At 42.5% G+C, this 25,963-nt stretch overlaps 2 protein-coding genes across 5 annotated transcripts; one reads left to right on the forward strand and one right to left on the reverse strand.

The window, feature by feature from the left end:
- Nucleotides 1-141: 141 nt before the first annotated feature.
- Nucleotides 142-6,730, reverse strand: CDC26 (cell division cycle 26). Of its 2 annotated transcripts, none has more exons than XM_042913140.1 (4): nt 6,583-6,730; nt 4,607-4,715; nt 3,985-4,106; nt 142-607 (listed from the first exon to the last, which is right to left on the reverse strand). In XM_042913140.1, exons 2-4 carry the CDS (start codon nt 4,656-4,658, stop codon nt 431-433), a joined length of 351 nt encoding a protein of 116 aa, XP_042769074.1. In that variant the 5' UTR covers nt 4,659-4,715; nt 6,583-6,730; the 3' UTR covers nt 142-430. The 2 variants fall into 2 exon arrangements, with proteins under 2 accessions (XP_042769074.1, XP_042769075.1); XM_042913141.1 differs by lacking the exon at nt 6,583-6,730 and adding an exon at nt 6,178-6,543.
- A 106-nt stretch (nt 6,731-6,836) lies between these two features.
- On the forward strand, nt 6,837-22,688 carry PRPF4 (pre-mRNA processing factor 4). 3 transcript variants are annotated; one of them, XM_042913138.1, is made up of 14 exons: nt 6,837-6,938; nt 7,697-7,874; nt 8,919-9,105; nt 12,624-12,711; nt 13,235-13,314; nt 13,487-13,580; nt 14,042-14,136; nt 15,301-15,359; nt 16,303-16,426; nt 18,028-18,117; nt 20,544-20,666; nt 20,777-20,884; nt 20,975-21,093; nt 21,614-22,688. In XM_042913138.1, the coding sequence occupies exons 1-14, from the start codon at nt 6,912-6,914 to the stop codon at nt 21,805-21,807; spliced, it is 1,566 nt and encodes a 521-aa protein (XP_042769072.1). In that variant the 5' UTR covers nt 6,837-6,911; the 3' UTR covers nt 21,808-22,688. The 3 variants fall into 3 exon arrangements, with proteins under 3 accessions (XP_042769072.1, XP_042769071.1, XP_042769073.1); XM_042913137.1 differs by having other exon boundaries at nt 6,838-6,938; nt 7,694-7,874; XM_042913139.1 differs by lacking the exons at nt 6,837-6,938; nt 7,697-7,874; nt 8,919-9,105; ... (1 more) ...; nt 13,235-13,314; nt 13,487-13,580 and having other exon boundaries at nt 14,052-14,136; nt 15,262-15,359.
- Nucleotides 22,689-25,963: the final 3,275 nt, after the last annotated feature.

A 25,963-nucleotide genomic window follows, 5' to 3' on the forward strand; every position in this document is an offset into this window, starting at 1 on the left:
GAAACTCAATAAATACTTGCTGAAGAGACAAGTTGAATGAGTCCGTGACTGCAAGTGTCCTGTGTTTAGACACTCAGTAAAGGTGGGAAGAATGATGTCACCTCTTGGAGCAATTACCTTTCAAAGTCTTGAGGTTAACAGTACTATTCTTATACTTCATTAAGGGTGTTGCACACTTTTCCAAAAATAGATTTATTTTTAAAAACAAAAGTCAGACAAGTTTTATAGAGTCAAATTTTCCAGAGATAAACTAGAGTTTGGATTTCCACTTAGAGTGAAAGGTAAGCATTAGTTATCTCATGCAGAAGTATTTCTCTGCAGGAGTAAAACATTCTGCTTGACTTCAAGCACTCAATTCTCTAAACCTTATTTGTACTTCTGCCATCATTTTACTCCATTCCAGGGCTCTGGCATGCAAGATAATCTGCCTCTAAAATTCAAAACTTCCAAATTGAGATGAACGATTGTTGGGCTTGGGTTGGGGTTTATAACCAATTCGATCATTAATCATTTGTTCCCGGTTCTTGGGGTCACTGCTGAGCCCAATGGCACCTTCTCCATCACTGATTCCTACGACATCCACTTCTTCCTTTTGTTTCTTACGGTTCTGAAAGTATAAAAGTTTTAGGATTTAGGCAACATTCTTTCCATTACCAAACATTTAGCACCTACCATGCACTAGGCATACGGTAAAGTCTAGGGTTAAGGTCTATGGAATAATAAGCTGAAATCCTAGGTTTAAATGGATAATAAGGGTACAAGGGGGATACAGGGATATAGTGATAAAAGATATAACCCCTACCCTCCAGGATGTTACAGTCTAACTGGGAAACAGGTAAACAGACAGTGACAACACAGGGTGATCATGGCTATGACAGAGGAAAGTCCACGCTACCAAAGAGACACAAAGAAGGAAGAATTGGGTGTGCAGTGGTACAGCTTCAGAGCAGGAAGCTGCAATTAGAAAGATAAATAATAATGAGAAGATGGATGTTAGCTGAACGTACTGTGGTCATCATTTCACAATATCTGTCAATCACACCATCATCCTCTACGTCTTAAACTTACACAGTGATATATGTTACTCCTCAATAAAACAAGAAAAAAAAAAAAAAAGAGTTGGTAGACAAGAGGGAGAGAAGGGTGTTTCAGTAAATGTATTATTCAAGAGAACAGATGGAAAAATTAAGTGGTAAAGCAATAACCACCAGAAATTAACAGTTTCCCTAACACCATGAGATTAAATGTAACACAGGAATACAAGGTTTTGTGCTATCTTATCAAAAGGCCTGTGTTTCAAGGTTTCATTTCGTTTTCAGGTAAAAGGGTTGGCTCTTACATCACAAGTGACTGCAGAATTCAAGTCCATGTCTTGGTTTGGTCACTTTTTTTTTTTATTTTTTAAGTAATCCCTACACCCAACGTGGGGCTTGAACTCACAACCTCGAGATCAAAAGTTGCATGCTCCACCGACTAAGCCAGCCAGGTGCCCCTCAGTTTGATCATTTTCAAAGACAGACTAACCCTGATCCCATAACTACTACTACCTAACTATAAAGATGGTATTAGATAATAACATCCCCTGAGAGCATGAACAAACGTTTTATCCAGTGTGCATTAGGAGAGTGACTACTCTAGCCACTGGAATCCCCACTATTATTCACCACTTACTAATGAACTCCGCATGTAAGTGCCAAGATCATAGAAGTACACTGAATAAGATGTTACTTTATACATATATATGTATGTGTGTATATAAAATGACCTTTCCGAGTTACTCTCTAGTTAGTCTACATTACCAATAAGTAACATTACAAAGTTCACCCCAAATACCTTAGTGAAAACAGGTTAAAAGGCAAAGGATACTATCATTTTATAAGCCATGAGAAACTGAGAATGTCCAAATGGAATGAAATCATTTAAAAGGCTTCCCACCATGAATAACTGCTGACTGTTTCAGAATCCAGAGTCATCAAAATGTAATTAAACTAATTTCAGTAACAAATGAAATACCAGTTTCTATAGGTTTCATTTAAGTTTAGTTTAAGGCAAAACTATTCCTAAGTTGCTCTAAAACAGGTCAAACTCACTGGATAATTGCCTTTAGTAGAAAGACTGACTCAATAGTGAGCTGATTCTGCAGAGTCAAAGTTCAGTATGCCAACACTTTATAAGACTCATTCCAGCTGAAGTTTAAACCATACTGAAAGGGCATTTCAGGGAAAGAGAACTGAGTGTGCAGAGGCACTGAGATTAAAGATAACTTGTCAGTGGAAGATAAAGTGGAGAGATGAGCAAGGACTACGCCACAAAGGGCCTTGTACACCATCCTAAGGAGTCAAGGAGTTATTCTGAGGGTTACTAAAGAATTTAAGTCTTATCAATGGACATCTAATACTGGGGGATAAGCTACACTTAAAAATACATACTGAGGGGCACCTGAGTGGCTCAGTCGGTTAAGTGTCTGACTCTTGATCTCAACTTAGGTCTTGATTCTCAGGGGCATGAGTTTAAGCCCCACGTGGAGCCTACTTAAAAACAAAACAAAACAAAACAAAACAAAACAAAACATATGGAGTTCCTACCATCATACCAGATGCTGGGAACTCAACAGTGAAGCAGACAGACATGATTTCTACAATCAAGGCTCCTAATATAAATGCTTTTACAATAAGCAAATCACTGTAAATTATAACAAATGCTGTAAAGTAAAAGAATAGAGTGCTTTGAGAGACCCTAGTGAGATGGTGACAGCATGATGGGAATGACACCCTTAACTTGGGATAGGTCAGAAGCAGCATCTCAGACTGAGAAAGTGACATTTAAACAGACATGAAGAAAGGGGGAGAGGAAAATAACATGGGCAAAGGCCACGAGTGATAAAATAGCTTGGCATATTCAAGGAAATGGAAGAAAGCCAGTGTGCCTGGGGTACAGAGACTAAAGCAAAGAATGGCAGGAGGTAAAACCCGAGGGGCCAGAACATACCAAATCTTGTAGGCCATGGTAAGGAACTGAGATTTTATTCTATGTGCAGGAAACCATGAGTAGTTTTAAGCAGGGGAATGACATGATCTGAAAATTTTTAAAGATCATTCTAGAAACCTGATGGAGAATGGATTAACGAAACTAAAATGCAAGTAGGAAGACCATTTAAGACGCAACTGAGATTGTACAGAGAAAGATGATGGTTACTTGGACTGGGGTTGTAACCGTGGAGACGCACAGGGAAAAAATAAAGGGTAAGGAAAAGCTAGAACTCAGGAGTGACTCCTAGATTTCTGGCTCGAGCATCTATATAGATACCCACAAGGGAACACTGAGGTGGAACCGCCTTGAGGAAAAAAATCAAGAGGTTTTTTGTTCTAACGTGTTCAGTTCAGTAGGCTGAACGGTGACCTCCAAAGCTCTTAGGTCCTAATCCTTGAACCTCTAAATGTTGCCTTACATGGGAAAAGGGTCTTTGCAGATGTGATAAGGATCTTGAAATGGAGACATTATCCTGAATTATCTGGGTGGGCCCTAAACGCCATCACATGTATCCTTGTAAGAGAGGGCCAAGGGAGATTTCACAGACAGAACAAGAGAAAACAATGTGATCGTGGACACAGAGATTGAAGTGATGTAGCCACAAGTCAAGGAATACCAGTGGCTACCAGAAGCTGAGAGTCAAGGAACGGATTCTCCTCCAGAGCCTCTGGAGGGAGCATGGGTCCTGCTGACACCTTGATTTGGGACCACTCACACTGATTTCAGATTTCTGGCCTACAGAATGGTAAAAAAATAGATTTCTGTTGTTTTAAACCACCAATTTTGTGGTAATTTGTTATAGCAAGCCACAGGAAACTAACACATTAAGTCTGAGATGCCTGTAAAGCATCCAAATAGAGGTTTCAAATAAGCTATTGGTCTAAGCGTCTGGAGTTCAAAAGTTAAGAGCTATTGTTTTAAATATCCCTAAGGGTTCAAAAGTTGTATTCTTACCTCCAGGTCCTTTCGAATGCTCTCAAACTCCTCGATGTCATCAAGCTTCAGCTCCAGGCGGGTTGGTTTTCGCCGCAGCATAATGAGATCAACCCCAAGGGCCAGACCCAGTGAACCGTCAGCTATTAGAAATAGCAGAGGAGGAAAAACTGGAGGGGAAAAACCTCAGCTACAAATACAAGATCAATTTGTCAGCATGCATGCTAAATGAACAGTGATACAAAAGACTCATTTGGGTTCACACAGACACTTTGATGTCATGATTATTACATGATGGAGATCTGTAACTCCGCAATTCCAAAAAAAACAGTTTTCAAGGAAAAAAAAAAGAGCAAGCTGCCTATAAAAGAGAATTCTAGGTAATAATCGCCTTAATCTTATGCTCCAGTCACATTTAAAAAAACATTCCACCTTAGAGAATAACGTTAAAATATCACATCTTAAAAATAAATTAAATAAATAAATGATCACATCTTAATTCGGTATAGTTAGTGGGAGAGTACACGGCCGTTAAAGTTGTTCAGCTCTGTGCGAGAACTGTAAGAGATCTGTGAATCTGTAAGAGATTTCCTGAATACTGAAATCAGTTTACTAAATTTTAGGCAAACTCCATATAACTCACAATTCACGGGGTTATCCTCAGGGTCTAAATAGGTCCTAAATGGACAGGTCATTCATTAAACAAACACTTCTTGTGCTCCGGCTACAGAGTTGAAAGGCATAGTCGCAGTCTGTGGGGAAAACAAACACGTAAACAGAAAATTGCAACATACTCTAATAAGATGATGAGGATAACACGATGGCACCACACAGGCACCCAATCCAGTCTGGGCAGAGTGTGGGGTAGACAGGGATGTGGAACACTTCCTGGAGGAGATCTCTAAGCTGACTTGTGAAGGGCAGCCAGAGAAAGGAGGGTAAGGAAGGGCATTCCAGGCAGAGAGAACAAGTACGCCAAGAGGCTCAAAAGAACACTCTGAAAACCCAAGGTGATGCTTATGCTAACAAAAAACAATTTCCTTAAAGACAGTGAAACTCCCCAACTGAGTTCACAACCTGTTGAGGGCAACATCTTTATAGTCTCCATTGCCCCAAGTAGTGTGAATCTATAATAACCAGTCAGTAAATGTGTTGTTGAATAAACTAAGACACCCCAATTAGACGAAACGAACTTTTCTTCAACGCTGTGCTACGCTTTTCCACTCCCCTTCTTTGGACTTTTATTTTAACACAGAAACCCTCTGAAGCTGACAAAATTAGCTCTATATTAAAAATGAAGTCGAGGCTGTTCAGTTTGGTTAATAAATGTCAGCCTCCTATAAAAACTACATGGTGAAAATTAAATGAGAATGATGTCAGTGAAAGCTCCTTTAGAGTATGTACAATTACAGGGGCGTCGGTCTGGCTCAGTCGGTAGGTAGCGCATACATAGTCTTAATCTCAGGGTCATGAGTTCAAACCCCATGTTGGGTGTGGAGCTTACTTTCAAAGAGTATGTACAGATATAAATTATTATCACATCTATCTAGGAAGTAGCTAGAGACTCTGAAGTATACGAAGGAAGAAATGTATCCTCCCTGGAAGCTTGGAACAGAACCGGCTGGCACATTACATTTCAAAATTGCTTTGTATGAAATCAAATACTATCTTGATTTCAATGTAAACAAATGGTAGAGGAAGCCAAAGTTCCAAGGGGGGAATAAGGGAGGAAAGAATATTTAAAAGGAAGAAAAACCCTGCTGCAGGTTTTCTTCACTTTTCTGCAAACTGTGAAAAGCTCGCCACTAGGAGGCAGTACAGAGTAACGGGCAAAAGCGCTCCCTCGGGAGGCCAAAGGGCAGGGGGCGAGATTCTAATGCCACCCGCCACTGATCTTGGACAATTAGTTTCATCTTTCACTGGCCCTTAGTTTCCTCAGGTTTCTGTACTCTGTTGTTGCATAGATTGAACGACGTAATGCACAGCAAGTTCCTAGAACGTGACTTGGCATTTAGTAAACACTCAATAAACAATAGCTATTATTATTGTAATTGCCCTTGGGGAAGGGGAGGGCGGGCTGTCCAGCTCAAGAAACACCAATAGTTTAAGCATCTCCACCCCCAACACGGGGGCAAAACCTTTGCCTTGTTATCTCCGATGTCCCAGCACCCAGCGGAACCCAGGGCCACGCAGAGTTGCCCGGGCTCAGTTTACCTGACGCTTTCGTGGGCATCATCTCACTCGGAGTCAGACACAAAGACCGGGCTGAATACAAACTTCAACAAAAGCAGGCCGTACCTCCTCCTCCGGGTCTTTATTTTTACTTTGGCGCTAGAGGGCTCTTTGAGCCTAATCTGTCGCCACTGCTCAAATACACCAAAAATTCACCCAACTCAGAGGAAGGCCCTGGGACAACGTCCCCACAGCGGAGAACAGCACTCCCTCCGCAGCTCCAGAGCGGCACTCACGAGTCCAGGGAGAGGGTGTCCATGGCAACATGGCCCTCCGCTCAGGAGGCGTGAAGCCCCTCTTATTAGGGCCAAGAGCGACAACCGGCCTCGGAAGCCCTCCATTTGCTACCGGAGTTCAGCCCAGGGCCGCGCGACTCGACGCACCTACCTCTTTTCAACCCAGCTCAGCCTCTTCCCGGAACCCCGGCGCCCACCGCGAGTCTCCTGCTAATATCACTGGACTACACTTCCCAGACTGCTCTGGACCTCCCTCCTGCAGAACCTCGTCCTCCTCCCGCTTTCCTTAGAGGCTCTTCGATTGGCGCCACGACTCTCACCTACTACGATTCCCATCATGCTACCCGTCACCCAGGACGCTGCGTCGGCCCTCGGCCCACTTCCGGTCGGTGACGTACTTCCGCTTTGCTGGGCGCGCGGTGGACGGTCTGAAACGCAGATCTCGGCTTCGGCTGGGGTTTCGCGGCTCCAGAGCTCGGCATGGCTTCCTCACGAGCCTCCTCCACGGTACGGATGTCAGCTCACTCCGGCAAGAAGCGCGAAGGGGGCTGGGAAGGTGTTCTTGGGGGTTGGGGCCGCTCGGGAACGGGCTAAGGCGGTGGAGGACTGGGGTGAAAGGCTGCGAGACTCGGTCCTGCCTTAGCGCAGCCGTGTTTTCCTGATCTCTGAATGCTTGCCTGTGTTTTAGTTGATTTGCATCTCTAACTACAGCCCCTAACGGTAAATACCTCTTCCGACTGGTCCAAAAACGGAGCTCTGAAAGGGAGTAGTGTTGTGGCCCAGATGTATGTCTGTGTCAGACTTCTTAATTGTAATAAGGCCTTCCAGCTTCATGTCTGTTGCCTTACGACTGAAAACGTTTGAAATGTGTAGGCCGGTAACTAACTTGTTCCCCCTTAATAATTGCGTTGGTTATTTGTTATCCTTTCTTTCCCCTGTGATGAGCCGAAGCCTCGGGTGTTTCATAAAACCCAAGAAGAGATTGCCACCGAATGATGTGAACATGTGCCAAAGCAAACCTTTGATAGAAAAATTACCAAAAGTAATTCACTAGTTTTTCCAGCCTCTTCCTGTCTGCAGAACCTAAGTGATTAAGAGACACCCCCCCCCCCCCCCCCGCGCCCCACCCAATCAGTGAAGATACCTTAACTGGTGTCCAGCTTGTCCTTTGGGGAGGAAATAGGATTGAAGCTCCGTCCTTTGGGGGAAGCCTAGTGAATTGCTAAGACTGAGCCTTAAGTTAATCCAGGTCTTTGATTTAGCAGGCAACCAAAACTAAGGCACCTGATGACTTAGTTGCTCCCGTTGTGAAGAAACCACATATCTATTACGGAAGTTTGGAAGAGAAGGAGAGGGAGCGTCTGGCCAAAGGAGAGTCTGGGATTTTGGGAAAAGAAGGACTTAAAGCTGGAATTGAAGCAGGAAATATTAACATAACCTCTGGTAAGATGCAAATTGTGAGTCCCTCATTATCTTGGTTTTATAATGTCAAAAAATTTTCAATTAAATTTGCATCTTTATAAGGCCGTCCTTTGCCTACCCCAGTTAGCAACATCCAGAGAGACTTTTTCTTAAAACCTTTTATACAGTTTTTCTTCCATTCACTTGTTAGTAATTTTACCAGGAATTTATTCAGTGTATATTGAAGTTTATTTATTTTGAGAGAGAGAACTCGAGTGGGTGGGGCCCTGTTCAGCACAGAGCCCGATGTGGGACTCAAACTCATGAACCTAAGCAGAAAGTAAACCTGAGTTGCAAGCTTAACTGACCCATACACCCCTAATAAGTATGTGTTTGGATTCAAATCGATTCCATTTGTCTTCTGAAGATCTAACATAGTTCTGGCGTTGATTTGAAGCTACTGTGGTTTGTACCATTCTCCCCTTTTAGTTCTCCAGTTTTCACACTCAATGAAATCTGTTTTAAGTCACAAAACTAATAGTTATTTTTATTTTGAAAGAAATGAAACTAGAAATGTGTGAAGTAGAAAATGTAATCCTTATTAACTGGGTTTTTCAATAATTTAATAAAGCTGTAAAAATTTGTAATTTTTTTCATAAATGAAACTGTGATGTACAGATTGTTTTTGTTTTTTATTTTTGAGAGAGAGAGTGAGTGCGCGAGCAGGGGAGGGGTCAGAGGGAAGGAGGGAAAGAAAGAATCCCAAGCAGGCTCCACACTCAGTGCGGTGCCCGACATAGGGCTTGATCCCACAACCCCGGGATCATGACCTGAGCCAAAATCAAGAGTCAGACAACTCAACCAACTGACCACCCAGGCCCCTCCAATTTTCCTGCCTTTTAAAGCTGTGCCGTTTAGTTTTTTGTGTTTGACACAATCTAATAAACTGAGAAACAGTAAACTATGAATTTATGTACTAGATTAGTTCTTAGAGGTATACACAGACTCCAATTATAAGACATTTATTTTTTCCCCTATTTGAAGAAGATCTGGTGATTATGTTGATGTTGCCTGTTCTTTTTATAGGAGAGGTGTTTGAAATTGAAGAGCACATCAGTGAACGACAGGCTGAAGTATTAGCCGAGTTTGAGAGAAGAAAGCGAGCCCGGCAAATCAATGTTTCCACTGATGACTCAGAGGTCAAGGCTTGCCTTAGAGCCTTGGGGGAGCCCATCACACTCTTTGGAGAGGGTCCGGCTGAAAGAAGAGAAAGGTGTGCCCTTTCTAAATTTTTACCCTCATCTTTAATCACAAGGTTCTACTTTCCAATTTTAGTTGATATTTGTAGTAAAACTTTAATAGAACGTCTTAGGTAATGTTAATAAAATATGTTACTCAGTTGTTTTTATATAGTTTAGCCCATGATCTAAGTAGGCCAGTTTTTTACTCCATTACTAATTTTTTTTTTTCTAAACTATGAATAGGGTGTTAATATACGAACCCCCCTTCCCCAGTATGGAATTATGAGTTGGGTAAATATTTGTTGTCGAACTTGGAACATTTAGACAACACGCTTTCTTTGCCAGTGACATAAAACATAACGATAAGTACTTTTTGGTTATTATTGAAAGGTTATTCTTCAGATGATGTTCCTCTTGTGATTTTAAGGTCACAGAGTCTCTTAGTGACAGGCTAGTCATACACAGTTATGAGGACCTCCCTTGTCTTTCTGTCCACTGTCCCATCTCTCCCTTTCATCATTTTTTTTTCCTGGTTTGCATGGTCTGTGCATTTAGTCACTAAACCTCTCCCATTATCTCGTGTCCATTAAATAGAACCAATAATGTTGGGCCTGTTTAAAATAACAAGGGGGAAAAAAAAAAACAACACTGTGTACCAACCTAGTATCTTACAAAACCAGGCTGGCTGGCCACAAGGTGGGAGGAACGGAGAAGAGGGGGCAGCTCTGGGCAGGTAGCTGGGGGCCAGGAAGGGCTAAAGGACAGACAGAAAAGGCAGCTCCCAGATGGGAGGGGGCTGGTTGTCCTAGTGGGGGAGGGGTGCAAACGGTACTTCAGAAGAGTGGAACTTGGGGAGGGGACCAGTCAGTGCTTTCTCTACCAGAGCACAGTGTTGGAGGAGGTGCTCTGTGCCACCGCTTGCCTACCCCTGGTACTAGGAGAACTGAGCCATGAGCCCTGGGTATGATGAGCTCCTCTGAAGCATGGATGACAGCCTGCCCCTCCCCCCCGGTCCCCTTTTCCTTGAGGCTCAGCTACTCCTCACTTACTGCATTTACTTTCTTTGGGCCCTTACCCCTCATTTATTCATCAGCAAACCGACCACTGCCACATTGAAATTGCTCTTTATTAAGGTCACTAATTTATCTTTACTGAGAATAGCCCTGGTACACTGTCAGCTACTCCCTCTTTGAAACACTCCCTTTCATAAACCAAATCCTAATTTTTCTCCGATTTCTCTGGCTAATTCTTCTAAGCCTCTTTTTTTCCCTGCCTAACCTTTATATACTGCAGTTCTTTGTCTTGATTCTGCACTCATCCTGGGCGATGAGATCCACTCCCGTGGCATTGTTTACCATGTATATTCTGAGGACTCCCAGATCCCTATTTGTAGCCTAGATATTCTGTAGGTACTTCAAACTGGACATGTATAAATCAAACTCATCTGTTTCCCTCCCTTGTCTTATTCTCCTTTTAAATAACATTACCATTCACAGTTTTCAGTTGCCTTACCTCCTTTGTAATCCGTCAGCAAAATCTAGTCTGTTCTAGATTTGTGCCCAAATGTACCTCCTCTTTTCTCTACCTTCATTGCTTTCACACCTAGATGATTGTAATAGTCCCAGACTTGTGGTATTGCTTGCTTAAAATCCAACAGTGTCTTCTTATTAAACATAGAGTAGGGGTGCTTGTGTGGCTTAGTTAAGCGTCTGACTCTTGATTTCATCTCAGGTCATGATCCCAGGGTCATGGGATCGAGCCCTACATCAGGCTCCTGACTGAGCGTGGAGCCTGCTTGAGACATTTCTCCCTCTCTCTCCCCACACTCCCTCTCTCTCCCCACACTCCCTCTCTCTCCCCATCTTTCCTCCGTCTCTCTCACTCTGTCTCACTCAAAATAAATAAACATTAAAAACAACAACATGGAGTAAAAAAACTGTGGATCATACTCTTTAATCTTTTGTGCCTCTCTTCCTCAATTTAATAGACTTAGTAGCCTTAAGGGTCTTCCTGGAATACTCAAACTCTTTTTCTGTTTTTCCACTTAATTTTTCTTTTTGCCTTTTTTTTTTTTTTTTTAAATGTTTGTTCACTTTTGAGAGAGACAGTGGGAGCATTGAGGGGCAGAGAGAGAGGGAGACACAGAACCTGAAGCAGGCTTCAGGCTCTGAGCTGTCAGCACAGACCCCGACGTCGGGCTCGAACCGCAAACCATGAGATCAGGACCTGAGCCAAAGTTGGATGCTTAACCAACTGAGCCACCCAGGCACCCCTCCCCTCTCTTGCCTTTTAAAGCCTTTTTATTCTTTTGGTTTCAGCATAAGTGCCACCTTCTCAAAGAAGACTTTTATCACCTGACCCCTTATAAAGTAAGCCCCTTCTTTATTACCTCTCATAGAACGTTACTCTCTCAATAGCATTTACAAAGGGTATACTTTTAGTGTTGTTTGTTTATCTTCCAACCAACAGCAAAGTCTTACTATGGCGACCCTTAGGTGAATATCTCGAGTCCCTACTGCCTCTGTCTTAAATCAGACCACCATTAAGACTCCGGGGATTCCTAAATAGTAGACTGATTTCCCTGCCTTTATTATTCCCTCTTCAATCCATTCTCTCTACTTCCCCAGGGATCTTTCTCAAAGGTAAACCGTCTTTACCATGGCATGAGGAGCTCTTTGTGACCTGGCCCCTACTTCTGTTTGTAGCCCTAGCTTTCACCAGCCCTTTTCTGGCACTCGGTGCTCCAGCCATACTGAACTATTTGTGATTCCAAGTTCAACATGTTTTGCTATCTCCAGACCTTTGCATTTGTTGAACCCTCAGCTTCAGTTGTCCTTTCCCATTCTTGACCTGTCGACCTTACTAATTGAGGACTCAGTGTAGGGAACACCTCTCTGAAACCATCCCTGATTTTCCCTTCAAGCCTAGGTTAGGTATTTCTTTTGTTTCCCCTCAGTGCCCAGCAGTTACCACTGTCAATACTTACTATAGCGTATTGTGGTTCCCTGTTACTTTCTGTCCATCCACCTTCTCCCTTCTCCGCCCCCGTTCCCAACCCCCAGGATTATGCTACTTGGAATGAAGAACTGCTACTTAGTCGTTTTTGTATACTTAGCACCTCAGTGCGTAATCCAGCATATTGTGGCATGGAGCAAAGGTTGGCTGTCTTCACAGACCAAGTGGTAGCAGTGTTGGGGCTCGTTGACTCTAAACTGAAAACAGTAATTGCTTATAGTCCAATTTAAGCAATCTCTAAATGAAGAAGACCGAGTGAAAGAAATCACACTAGAGGGATGCCTGGGTGGCTCATTTGGTAGAGCATGTGACTCTTGGTTCTTGGGGTCGTAAGTTCGAGTCTCACATTGGATCTAGAGATTATTAAAAAAATGAATAAACTTAAAAAAAGAGAAATCATGCTGGAAGTTTAGGCATGATATGACTCTTAATGTTGCCTTAAATGGAGAGAGTAGGGCAAGCTTTCTCTCTTCTTAGATACATTTTTCCTAGCTTTATCTCAACTCCATTTAAATTCTGATCTTTTTTGTTACAGGTTAAGAAATATCCTCTCAGTGGTTGGTACTGATGCCTTAAAAAAGACCAAAAAAGATGATGAGAAATCTAAGAAGTCCAAAGAAGAGGTAAAATATGTCTTTGGCGTCACAGTAATAAAATGAAGGAAATGAGGGGTTAGTTCTCTCATTTTCTGTTTTCAGGGTTTGCTTTGCTAGAGGGGAGGGAAGTTTTGAGGATTCTACCATTCAGGAATAGTTGTTGACCATAGTTTGTGGTTCCTGTGTGGGTATAAATGAAGGTAGGTAGGTTTCAACACATGGAAAAACCCATAGCATTCCTAGTGTAACTTCTAACAAGGAACCGGAAGCCATCCAATAAGAGTTCATAAAAACACAGTAGAGGGGCACCTGGCTGATTCAGTCGGTGGAGCATATGACTCTTGATCTCAGGTTTGTGAGTTCAAGCCCCACATTGGGCATGGAGCCTACTTTAAAACACACACACACGCAGTAAAAAGCACACACGCCTGATTTCATCCTATGACTGAACTAATTCACCTTTTTTCTAGACAGTTACAATAGAGAACTGACAGCTATGAGGAGCAGGATGCTTCAGACTTAACATTTTTGCTCTTAATTTAAATTTCAGTATCAACAAACCTGGTACCATGAAGGACCAAACAGCCTGAAGGTTGCTAGACTGTGGATTGCTAATTATTCACTGCCAAGGTACAGAGAGCCTCTAGAAGGAGAAAGAAGCATATTTTTTCTTGTTTTCTCTTAAGCAGTGATGATCTGTTTTATAAAGACTGGTGGTTCTTAAATGAAACTGATGGTAGGAATACTTGTGTGGACCTTCGTTTCCAGTCTGTCTGTTCACAGTAATGTTTCTGTGTCACAGGGCAATGAAACGCTTAGAAGAGGCCCGTCTCCATAAAGAGATTCCAGAGACAACGAGGACCTCCCAGATGCAAGAGCTGCACAAATCTCTCCGGGTAAGATGCTCTCAGTGATTGTCTAATATATTAAGGGCTCTTAACTACACATTAGATTTCCTACTTCGGTCTGCCTCTTGGAAGGCACAGGCAACTGTGGCAGTTAAGGCGGCAGGAACCTGCTGTAATTAGGACTTAACAGAGGCCTGTGGGTCTACACTTCAGTTCCCCTTGAATATGTCAAAGCTGTACTTTAGCCCTCTCTATGGTTTTCCTGGGTGTGTTGAGCTGACACAGAAACTAGTGATACTGCTAGTGTAAAAGACACATGTGAGTTCCAGGTGAGCCTTAACTCCATTCGTTAACATAAGTATCTCCTAACAACAAAAGTGTAAAAGAATCTTGTGGGGGTGGGAGGGTGGCTAAAACCAGAAAGTTGTTTTTTTTATTGTGGAAAAGCCAAAAAACTCTTGGATCAGCCTATTAATGATTACTGTTTGTCTTTTTTTTTTTTTTTTAAGTCTTTGAATAATTTCTGCAGTCAGATTGGGGATGATCGGCCTATCTCCTACTGCCACTTTAGTCCTAATTCCAAAATGCTGGCCACAGCTTGTTGGTAAGTCCCGTTTTACCGTGATATTTTTTCCTAAATGGAGGATAGGTTCGGGGGGGTGGGGGATCAGCCTTTTTCTTAGGTGCTCATTTCTGTGTCCTTTTCCTCTGCTTCTCATGATCGTACCAAACTAGAGATGCCAGTACTTTCCCCTTATATTATACAAGATAGTCTGGGTATAATACTTCTGCCTGTTCACAAGGGACACCAGAGATCCATGACACACCAGTCATGCTCTTGATGCTAGCGTTTTGGAGCAGATAAATAGTGGATTTATAGACTGACCAGTATCCACACCTCAGTAGAGCTTTTCTTTTTAAGTTAGATAGCCCAGGCAAGGTACTCTGTAAGCTTCAGTTGCCTTATGTGTAAAGGAGGATGAGATAATGTTGTAAACCATTTTACCTTAATAGTGCGCCTTATGTGTTAAGGACTCAGTAAACATGAATTACTGTTTGTTGTTGTTGTTTTCTAGTTATTGCCACATATGCAGAAAGCCCTTAGGATGTGATAATTTTGTTGTTCTATTTAGTGATTCAGTTATTTTCCTGGGACATGGCCATCAAGTGAGAAGAGAAACTTCCTTACTTTGCATGCACAGGAACTTCTTGACTAGATAGAAATTGAGCCTGGTTCAGGAGAAAGCGAAGGACCTACGCAAATCCCCCCGCCTCTCCAAGCCTCCGCTACCTTCCTTAGAAGTAGAAATGATCATTCCCGCATTATGTACCTCACAGGTCTATTATAAGGATCACTGAGATGATAGGAATAAAAGTAATTTGTTGGAAATTTTCTGAAATAAAGTCTTTTTAAAAAATTTTAGGGACTTCGTAAGTAGTAAAGTGCTCTTCATATTTAAGGAGTTAGTATGATTATTGATATTACTGTTGGATAGTTTAGTTTGTCCTATCTTTCCTCACCGATCACTCTAGACGTTGAGGAGAATAGCTTGTACTATATTAACTACAGTCCTGTAGAGGCCTCGGGTTGCGTGAGACGTGCATATAGCTTTCTTCTGTAAACCATCAAGTGATAAGCTTTCTTTTTCTGTGTGCCACTGTAAGGTTTTTTGGGGGTGAGAAGAGATTGTGCTTTAGGAATGTTACCAAGGTACCTTTTCCTTCCCAGACCAACCCTGGCTGAGATGCTTTCCTTTGTATTTGATAGGAGTGGGCTTTGCAAGCTCTGGTCTGTTCCCGATTGCAACCTCCTTCACACTCTCCGAGGTGAGTTAGAATCTTGTTTGTATGTCACTCGTTTTCCCAGCGTGAACCCTCTTCAGACAGTGAAACTAATACCCTGCCTGACACTCAGACCCAGTGTACACAAGATTAATTTTTGATTTGAATTGACAGGGTTTGGTTTTCTCTGACCACAAGGTGGGAACATAATGACCTTATATACAAACCACTATTCTCTCGTGTACAACCCCACTCTGGCATTGTACAGTCTCTAGACCAAATAAATAAAGGTTGTTTGTGTTTTGCACCTTTTTTATTTTAAGTTTATTTATTTTGAGAGAGAGGCAGTGTGAGGGTGAGGGAGCAGAGAGAATCTGAAGCAGGCTCTGCATTGTCAGCATGGAGCCCGATATGGGGCTCGAACTCAGGAAACCCTGAGATCATGACCTGAGCTGAAATCAAGAGTTGGACACTTGACCGACTGAGCCACCCAGGTGCCCCTTTGTTTTGCTTTTTTTAATGTAATTTAAATGTTTTGGTTTTTTTTTAAGTTTATCTTTTATTTTGAGAAAGAGCATGAGTGGGGGAAGGGCAGAGAGGGAGGAAGACAGAATCCCAAGCAGGCTCCATTCTGCCAGTGCAGAGCCCAGAACAGGGTTCAAACTCAAGAAAATGAGATCATGACCTGAGCTGAAACCAAGAGTCAGACGCTCAACCAACTGAGCCACCCAGGCACCCTTGTAATTTAAATATTGATTTAAGTTAAAACAGTTTTTTTTTTTAATAGTTGAGTAGTCACCCTACTACTCTTACCTGTCCACATGTTCTCTAATACTTGTCTGTGTTACTCATCATAGTCTGTTTTCACACATAAATTATAAGGAGTAGGGACCCGCTTCTGGGAAGGGAGGGGAATAAATTAAAAAAAAAAAAAAAAACAAAAAACGAGTGGGGGACCCTTTAACTTTCATCTCTTACACCCCTTCAGGCCATAACACAAACGTAGGAGCAATTGTATTCCATCCAAAATCCACTGTCTCTTTGGACCAGAAAGATGTCAATCTGGCTTCTTGTGCTGCTGATGGTTCTGTGAAGCTTTGGAGCCTTGACAGGTAAATATTACTGTTCTGTCGATACTGCAGTCACTAAGGTAAATAATTGCTTGGTTGGTCCTTGGGACCTGAAAATCTGGCATTTAACTCCAGAGATGATCTTGAGAGTCCAGGGAGCTTGGTGTGAATGTGGAATGTAGGATTTCTTTCTTAGACCTGTTCTCACCAAAGGAGTTGGATCCGGTTTTTCTTATTTGTTAACTTTGGACCTCGATTTTTGCCTCTAACATAGTGGCCATTGTTTTCCCACTCCAGTTATTCTGGAAAGATATATTTACACCTCCTATGCAATACATTGACATTGGAGAAATGCACCATTTGGTAGATTGACTAAAGATAATATTCTTGGCAGCACATTGGTTCCTAGCAGATGGGCACAGGGGAGAGGAAAGTGAAGTTCTGTCTGACAGTCTTGCCAAGGAACTGATGTCTCCTCCCAACTGCTTCCTCCTTTGCCTAGCCTGTATTCTCCCGTTATAACAGTTGATGTTGTTGTTGTTTTTAACATGTTTATGATGGTTGTATTCCAAAAAATTTTTGAAAGCACTTTGCTGGCTAAAAGAAATCTGAATTCAGTTGCTTAGTTGTTTTTTTTTTTTCTTTGGGAAAGCACATGAGACTTTAATTCCAGGTTTCTGTAGAGGGCTAATTAGTTTCTCCATCCTTTGCCAGATAGGGTCTGTCTTCTGAGCAGAGCAAGTTTTAATTGGCTTCATATCACTTAGCAATATTTGTTCCCTAGGGCTTTGATTAGCTCTATGTATGCACATTGACAAAGTTCCCTTTTTAATTGCCCTCCTTAGGGTTTGTGTTTATTTCCTTTCACTGGTGTTTCAGAACTTTTTTTCTGTGATTACTGGGGAGGAGAATTTAATGGTTACCAAAACGAAACTAAGCGTCTATTTAGGAGTTCCTTTTTTCATGTGGATCCTTCAACAAGCTAAAGTTTGAGGAAAATTTATCTGTAATCCACTTGCACCAAAACTGTTTGATTTCTGTAGCTTCATATCTCCATCAAAGTATGTTTTCTTTCTAGAATCTTAACACTCCTTTGGTGTAAGGAGACTATTTTGCTTGTCAGGCTGAATTATCTTTTATTTTTCTCTAATAGTAAATGAGAACAGCATTAAGAGTTGATTATCGGGGCACCTGGGTGGCTCAGTTGGTTGGGCGTCTGACTTAAGCTCAGGTCACGATCTCACAGTTCGTGAGTTGGAGCCCCGCATCAGGCTCTCTGCCCCTCCTCTTTCACTGTGTCTCTCTCTCAAAAACAAATAAACATTTAAAAATTAAAGAGTTGATTATCACAGTGAATTGAGATATAGAAAGATAGATAGTTGTTTCTCGAAATACTTTGGGCAGTTTTGCCTTGTAAGCACATGAAATAGTCCCAAATCTTTTAAAACTTGGGAAAGTAACATAAATTGTTCCTTAAATTAAAAAAAAAAAAAAAAAGCCTTGCATTTTTAATAAACTATGAGTTTAGTTACATAGTCTATTAAATCATACAGAATGGGTACATCAGTCACAACAGTTAACAAATTCAATGAACATTTATGACTATAAAATAGCTTACTCACTTGTATTTGTGTCTTTTTCAGTGATGAACCAGTGGCAGATATTGAAGGCCATACAGTACGTGTGGCCCGTGTAATGTGGCATCCATCAGGACGTTTCTTGGGCACCACTTGGTAAGCCATCCTGTTCTGTTCATACAGGCCCATGGCATGTTGTTAACCTTTACGACTAACTGCCAAGTAAATTTTAAGAACAGAAATCTTCAAGTAGGATTTTCTTGGACTGCAATGACTCAAAATCTGAAAAGAGTATTATAAAGTTATTACCAAGTGTATTTGCTTTTGTTTTTTTCTGTAGTTTTTTTTTTTAATGTTTATTTATTTTAGAGAGAGAGAGAGAGAGAGACATAGCAGGAGCAGCGTAGGGGCAGAGAGAGACAGAGAGAGACCCCGAACTCTAAGTGGGCTTCAGGCTCTGAGCTGTCAGCACAGAGCCTGACACAGGGCTCAAACCCATAAACCTCAAGATCATGACCTGAGCCGAAGTTGGGTGCTTAACCAACTGAGCCACCCAGGTGCCCCCAAGTGTATTTGCTTTTAAATTGCAGTTAATCAGAAATTTCAGTCACTAATTGCCAGAAAACTAGAACTTTCACTTTTTTTCTTTTTTAAGGGAGTCAGGGAGGGGCAGAGAGAATCTAAAGCAGGCTCCATGCTCATCGTGGAGCCCGATGCGGGGCCCAATCCCATGACCCTGGCGTCATGACCTGAGCCAAAATCGAGTTGGACGCTCAACCAGCTGAGCCATTTAGGTGCCCCATATTCTCTTTACCAATGTTTTGTTTTGTTTCTGCCACACGTTGTATTGTAATCTCTCTGCTTACAAATCAGTCTCCCTTTCTGGAGTACTTGGCTGGCTCAGGCAGTAGAACATGTGACTCTTGATCCCTGATTTATAAGTTCAAGGCCCATGTTGGGTGCAAAGATTACTTAAAAATAAAATCTTTAGAGCCGTCTGGGTGGCTTAGTCGGTTAAGCATCCGACTTCAGCTCAGGTCATGATGTCACAGTTTGTGAGCCCTGCGTCGGGCTCTGTGCTGGCAGCTCCGAGCCTGGAGCCTGCTTTGGATTCTGTGTCTCCCTCTCTCTCTGCCTCTCTCTGGCTTGTGCACACAAGCACTCTCTTTCTGTCTCTAAAATAAACATTAAAATTTTTTCAGAAAAAAGATAATAAAATCTTTGTTAAAAGAGTGCAAATTGGTTTCCTTTTCTGGTTCTGTAAGTTCATTGAGGGCAGAATGTGTTAAAGAACTTTTTAATTGAGATGTAATTTACATGTAATAGAATGGACTTATTTTCATGCACTCATGTAACCCACATTCCTTTTAATAGAATATTTCCATCACCCTAGAAAGTTCCTTCATGTCCCTTCCTAATGGACTCCCCGCTTCCAGAGCAACCACTGATCTGATTTCTATCGCTGTAAATTAATTCTGTCTGTTCATACTTTTTATTCTTTTGTGGCTGGCTTCTTTTAGTCAGTATAATGTTTTTAAGATTCATTTATGTTGCGTGTTTCCTTTTTTTTTTTTTTAATTTTTTTTTTTTAATGTTTATTTATTTTTGAAAGAGAGACAGAGACCAGAGACAGCATTAATAGGGGACGGGCAGACAGAGGGAGACACAGAATCTGAAGCAGGCTCCAGGCTCTGAGCTGCCAGCACAGAGCCCAATGCGGGGCTCGAACCCACAAACTGCTAGATCGTGACCTGAGCTGAAGTCAGATGCTTAACCGACTGAGCCATCCAGCTGCCCCAGAAGTTTCTTTTTATTGCTGAGGAGTATTCAGTTGTGTGACTCTGCCACAGTTTACTTATCCCTTGTCTTACTGAAGGACATTTGGGCTTTTTCCAGGTTTGGATCACTCAGAATAAAGGTTTCATGAACATTCTCATATAGTGCTTTATACGAACATATTTTTGTTGTTTAAGGTGTTTTTCGTTTTTTGCTTTTTACGTTTGTTTAAGTAATCTCTACCCCAATGTGGGTCTTGAACTCATGACCCTGAGACTGAGTCACGTGCTCCACCAGCTGAGCCATCCAGGTGCCCCTCTAGTTGCATTTATTAAAGAGACTTTGTTTTCCCTATTGAAATGGTGTTAATGGTCTCATTTGAATATCTTTGACCAAAATTGTGTAGGTCTCTTCCTATACTTTCTCATCTGTTGCATTGATCTATTTGCTTATTGTTCTTTGTCTCTCCAGCATCAGTTGAAGGCCCAACAAATAGTCAGTGAGTAAAAAAACTTAACAGTTGAACTGAGAAAGAAAGAAGGCAACAGCCTTTGCTGGGCCATTCTTAGGAAATTGTATTCTTAAAATAGCCACTGAAGTAAGTTACTAGGAAGTCCATGGTTTCCCAGTTAGCACTCAAGACAGATATGCTTAGTTGTTGAGGTATTGTTTATACCAGAAAAGAATTTCTTGTTAATACGGTTGTACAAGTAGTTTCAGAAGCATAATTTAAGTTACAAGTGTTTGTAACACATTGTAGGAACTGAATATCTGCTAGTTAATTTCTAATTAATTTTTTTTTGTAGCTATGACCGCTCATGGCGCTTATGGGATTTAGAGGCTCAAGAGGAGATCCTGCATCAGGAAGGCCACAGCATGGGCGTGTATGACATCTCCTTCCATCAGGATGGCTCTTTGGCTGGCACTGGGTAAGCCCTCTTCCACATAGCCAGGGGCAGCTCAGTGGTTCGCCTCTTATGTATCCTTGCTTCCACGGAGAAATGGATTCAGAGTGTTCATTTATAAATTCTTTTGTCAGGGGACTGGATGCATTTGGTCGTGTTTGGGACCTGCGTACAGGACGGTGTATCATGTTCCTAGAAGGCCACCTGAAGGAAATCTATGGAATAAATTTCTCCCCCAATGGGTAAAATAAACTCATTGAATGACAGGTGGGAAGGGTTATTGGTCACAATGTATCTTTGTTTCTGACTTCGATACTACACCTGATCCACAGCTACCACATTGCAACCGGCAGCGGTGACAACACCTGCAAAGTGTGGGACCTCCGGCAGCGGCGCTGTGTCTATACCATCCCCGCCCATCAGAACTTAGTGACCGGTGTCAAGTTTGAGCGTAAGTTTTCCTCCCGGTTTGCCCGTTCACAGGACAGACAGATTGTACTTCACGGGATGCAGGCTAGGCTTTGGCTTCACTCGGAAGTGTGACAGGAGAGGATTTGGCCCCTGGTGAAGAAGGAGCAAATTCTAATTTCCTTCGCCGTAGCGTATTTTCAGACACAGCTCTGGCACAGCTTGCTTCTTGTTTCAGGAAGTAAAGAAGACTTTCATAAATGCTTTGAGTCATTTTTTTTTTTTCCATGAAAGTTGTAAGCACTGAATCCTTAATATTACTGTGAACAGATTGTCAGGGAAAGAGCCAGAAGAACTTAATAATGTTACTTGTTTCCCTAAGTCTGCTTGTAGTCCCATTTTCCTGGAGGCCTTATAGGAATGTAGATGAGAATGTTGGACTTTTCTAAATGGGGAAATCCCTTCTTTTTCAAAATCATATGTTCTAGCAGATTTTTGTGCTTTTATTTTCTTTGCTCTTTTGATATGTGAATTCCTCAAGCAGCTCCCCTTTTCTCTTAAAGCTATCCATGGGAATTTCTTGCTTACTGGTGCTTACGACAACACAGCCAAGATCTGGACACACCCAGGCTGGTCCCCACTGAAGACTTTGGCTGGCCATGAAGGCAAAGTGATGGGCCTAGACATTTCTTCTGATGGGCAGCTCATAGCCACTTGCTCTTATGACAGGACCTTCAAGCTCTGGATGGCTGAATAGGCAGGACCGTGGAAAAAGGACTCTAACCTCAAGCTCTCCCTTAAGAACCATTTTCAAAAGAAAGGGATTGATATTTTTTGTCCTATCACATTTTTTGCCAGTTATCGTGTGTAGACCCTCTAAAGAATTGGATCTCCGGGCCTCCCTCCACTCCAGGTAGGCAGCCAAGCCTCTGGGTGTTGATGAACCCATTTCATAGTTGAAATTTTAATTTTCATCTTCAAGCCCTGCCATGGACTGCGTAGACATTGTTTTTTGTTAATCTTTTGTTTGAATGCCTTGTTGCCTCCTTCACCGCACTCAGGATTATGACTGGCTCCATTTTTAATTTTGAAACTTGGCTTTCCATTACATGGTACATGCTTCAGGACTACATGTGACCCACAGAGCAAGGTGGCTGGCCTGTAGTCTGGAAGCCCTCAACTTAAGAGGCACTTCTCACCACACACTGGTTAACCGATGCCTGACAGTGGGAACCTTTCCTCTACCTTGAGAAGGGAGATGAAGAGGTAGACCACAGCTGTGCTCAGGGCGATGCAGCAAAGATTTTACCTCTTCCTGTTGAGTTTGAATGGAATGCTCACTGCAGCAGGAAGCTCAGAACTGAACATTGGCCCTGTCAGAAAATAATCCTCCATTTTGCTCTGAAGTTTGGCATCCTTCGTGTCAGCCCAAAGCTAGGCCGTCGTGTCAAGATGCAGTGAAATTTGTAGGACACAAACGTGAAGTCTGTGTTGTGCCACCTCCTCTGTGTTGGTTAGAGGACGCACCCTGTGTGTCCAGGTGACTGGAAAAAACCCTAGTGGGCATTCCTGAACATAAACCTTTTCTTTTTTTTCTTTATTACACACTTGCTACAGAGTAAAATTCTGTCATAAAAACTGTCCTTTAAAAACTTATTTTGTATCGTTAAGCATTTTCTGAATCGCAGCCATCGGTCCATAGAAGCCCCCCCCCACCCTTTTTTGTTGTTTTTGGTTTGAGATACAACGGATGATATTAAATATGGCTTATTCCAGTTCCAGTCTCCTTATAGTTTTTCGTAGAGACTGTTGGACTGTGGGCCAGACTAGCGGTGAGGCGTGTCTGGACTCTGTCATTCGTGCTCCTTGGTCCTGCAGTGGTTACCTTCACCTCTGTCCATCCCAGATGTCCAGCCACTGAGCACTGGGAGGACACGGTCCATTCTCACAAAATACAGGAATTCGGAAGAAGAAAGGCATTTGAGAAAGGCTTATGTGATGGCTTTTCCTTAAATGTTGAAAACACTTTCATTTGCAGTTCCAGAGAGCTTGACAGTGGCTTTGTCTGACTCTCCTTGGCAAACTGTGAGTGTGTGATGATGTAGCTAAATATTCTGTTTCATCTAATTTTAATTATAACCAGATAGTTGCATCTTTTGAGTACCTGTTAAGCTTCTGAATTACCAGCTCTACCCCCTCTTGGGCACTTGGCATTTCACTATTTAAGTATTAATGGGCTCTAGTTTCCTCCGTAGTTGGCCACGAAAAATAATTCTTGGTTACTTCTTTTGTAGTATGCATGCATGAACTAATAGTGAACATTAGTGTTTTAGCATGCAATTTGGGTATAGTGTGTTAACAAAGGTTTTTCGTTTTTCAAATTTGAATTTTACTATTAGTTCCATTAAACTTTTTTTTTTTTTTGGTTGTTCCAAGAGATGTAGAGGTAGCAGTTGGGTGAGCACATTTTCACGTAAGCCTTTGGCAAAACAGTTACCTTGTGGAATATACATTTGTGCATTGGAAATATTGTAAGGAAATAGCTGAGGAGCATAAACCAAATGTAGCATAAACCAAATGTAGCATTTCCTAATAACAGTGAGATAAATATCAGAGCCACCACTTAACGGACCTAACTTACTGCCTAGAGACTGTGCCAGGCATGTTCAGACACCTCATTTAATCCTCCCAATCTTCTGAATTATTCTCCTTTGATAGAGCCGAAGCTCAGAGAAGTAACTTGCTCAAGGTTACCCCATCAGTGAGTGGTGGAGCCTGGCCTGTCTTCTGTGACCTTATGAAGAACTTTCATAGGGCTTTACTGAGTACGTTGGCACCGCCGGCCAGACAGAATGACCAGTCTGGTCAGCGTGGCCTATTTCCGGTACACATTTTAGCCACTCTACCCTTTATACCTCCCTTTTGATGAGTCGCTGCATCTCTGCGTCTGACTTCATGCCAAAGGGAATTACGGTAATTTCACCACTTCTGCCTCATGAACTAATGAAGCACCTATAGTGTCGACAGGAAACTGTCTTGGGGTAGATACCTTGTTGTGTAGAACTTTCTTAAGCATTGCAGCGAGCCTTCGCATCCCTGACCTGCGGAGTGCTAAAAGCCAGAAGCACAACCCACCCCCTTCGTTGGACTAGCAAAATGCTTCCAAACATTTCTGCGTGCCCCAAGTTTAGAACTACTGAGTGTGAAAATAGAAGACGCCCTCGTGTTAAATATACCCCTCCCTACCCAAAAAACTCAGATCTACATTTTTCCTTATGTGGATGGTCTATCAGCCACTGCAAGAGCCACTGCAATGCTATTTTGACTAAAAGGCTTCACCACTTACTAGCTGGGCGACCTTGAACTAGGTAGCTAAACTTGCGGAGCCTCAGTTTCATCTGTAAAATAGGGATAAGGCTTCCCTCACTCGGAGCAGTAAGCTCCAGTGCAGAGCGGTCGTTCTGGGCTTCCGCCCCCCACCAGCTCCTGTCCCTTTCCTCATGGCCCAGAGAACATGGGAGATCACTGCCTAATTTACCTGCCACAAGGTTAAGGAGCAAGGACGTGTAAAGAAATGAAGTCAGTGGGGAGAGGTTGAGTCCCAGCTTCAGTGCAATTATCTTTGATGGCACGAATGGAGAGGTAGGTGCTAGTCCCCTGGTGGGTTATGTAGTGGCTTTCCCATTTTGTAATGGAGAATTTTCACCTTGGCCCTTAACACCGTTTGATTTTACTGAACACAAAATACAGGTCTTGGCTATTTTGGAATACCTTGTACGCAAAGATCCCTTAATTTATAGAAGCTAGTTCCGTTAAGCACAAAGCTTTATTTAGAACAAATAAAACCAACTCAGTTTCTGACTCTGAAAGTTTATTCCACAAATCAAAATACCCCTCAAATGTTGTCTTTTCATAATTGTAATGGTGTTTTAACCACTTTGAGATTGTTCCAGAACTGTGGGCCACTGGACAATATTAAAACTGGGGAAGAAGAAAGAGTTTTAGATACTGCCTAGGTGGCAATTTAGAGTTAAACCACCTACGCATCTAGTTTGCCTTGGTACTGGGATTAAGTCCCATGAAATGAAAACTAGCATCTCTGCATGGCCTGGGATGGACCCCTCTATCCAGGGCTTCTGCCCTACCTCTTGAGGTCAACTGCCTGGAGCAGGGGAGTCAGCTCTGTCCAGCATCCAGGCTTAATTAGGGCCTCTGCCCCTACCCGGAGGAATAAAAACCTTTTCTCCAAATCGCAGATTTCTTTTGATCACCTTTACTCTCGACACTCCAGAAGCCACACACCGACAAGAGGTTGTCCTGTACAAGCAGCTGAGGAAACATGCCGTCCTTGCTGGTAGAGGCTCTCTGTGACCCATGGATATCCTATCCTTCCCTTCCCCTAGTTCTGACACCACATCGACCAAGTGGTTGTTGAATGAGTCAGTGCATGAGTTCGTGACTGCAGGTGGCAAGACTTCTAAAGAGAAAACTGAAAGAAGGCACACGCCTTTGCTCACAGAATTGAGGCTCACTTTCCAAAATTGTAGCAGGATATAACTCAAACAAATGTGAACCGAGTTGGGAGCAACTCCAGTGAGAAATGCACCTTTCTGGGCCGGTCGAGCTCCCGGATACCATCGTCCAGCCCTTGAGCACAACTTGCCACGTAGCTCTTTGTGCCAGGTCTGCTTCTCTGCCCTTCTTGGCCCATGGCTCACACCCAGGGGTCTCTTCACACCTTTTCCCAGCCTTTTCGGTTTCAAATATTCCCATTACAGTAGGACTGTTCCCAGAAGCAAACACCTGGCCTTACTGATCCCCGGATTGCAAAAAGGAACAATACTACAAAGGAAGACAACCCCAAATGAGGCTCTGCGGTCCCCATCCCCAGCAGCAGTCAGGAAAGACTCGGT

Source organism: Panthera leo, chromosome D4 (assembly GCF_018350215.1).
Source record: "Panthera leo isolate Ple1 chromosome D4, P.leo_Ple1_pat1.1, whole genome shotgun sequence".
NCBI lineage: Eukaryota > Metazoa > Chordata > Mammalia > Carnivora > Felidae > Panthera > Panthera leo.

What these genes read in the sequence shown, in the direction of transcription:
- CDC26 (XM_042913140.1), bottom strand. Translation starts at nt 4,658, where the DNA reads ATGACCTGTCCATTTAGGACCTATTTAGACCCTGAGGATAACCCCGTG. An exon ending in TGAGGATAACCCCGTGAATT is followed by an intron (nt 4,107 to 4,606) that starts GTGAGTTATATG and finishes TATTTCTAATAG; the next exon opens with CTGACGGTTCACTGGGTCTG. An exon ending in GCATTCGAAAGGACCTGGAG is followed by an intron (nt 608 to 3,984) that starts GTAAGAATACAA and finishes TTATACTTTCAG; the next exon opens with AACCGTAAGAAACAAAAGGA.
- PRPF4 (XM_042913137.1), top strand. Translation starts at nt 6,912, where the DNA reads ATGGCTTCCTCACGAGCCTCCTCCACG. An exon ending in AAATATTAACATAACCTCTG is followed by an intron (nt 7,875 to 8,918) that starts GTAAGATGCAAA and finishes TTCTTTTTATAG; the next exon opens with GAGAGGTGTTTGAAATTGAA. An exon ending in CCTCCTTCACACTCTCCGAG is followed by an intron (nt 15,360 to 16,302) that starts GTGAGTTAGAAT and finishes ACACCCCTTCAG; the next exon opens with GCCATAACACAAACGTAGGA.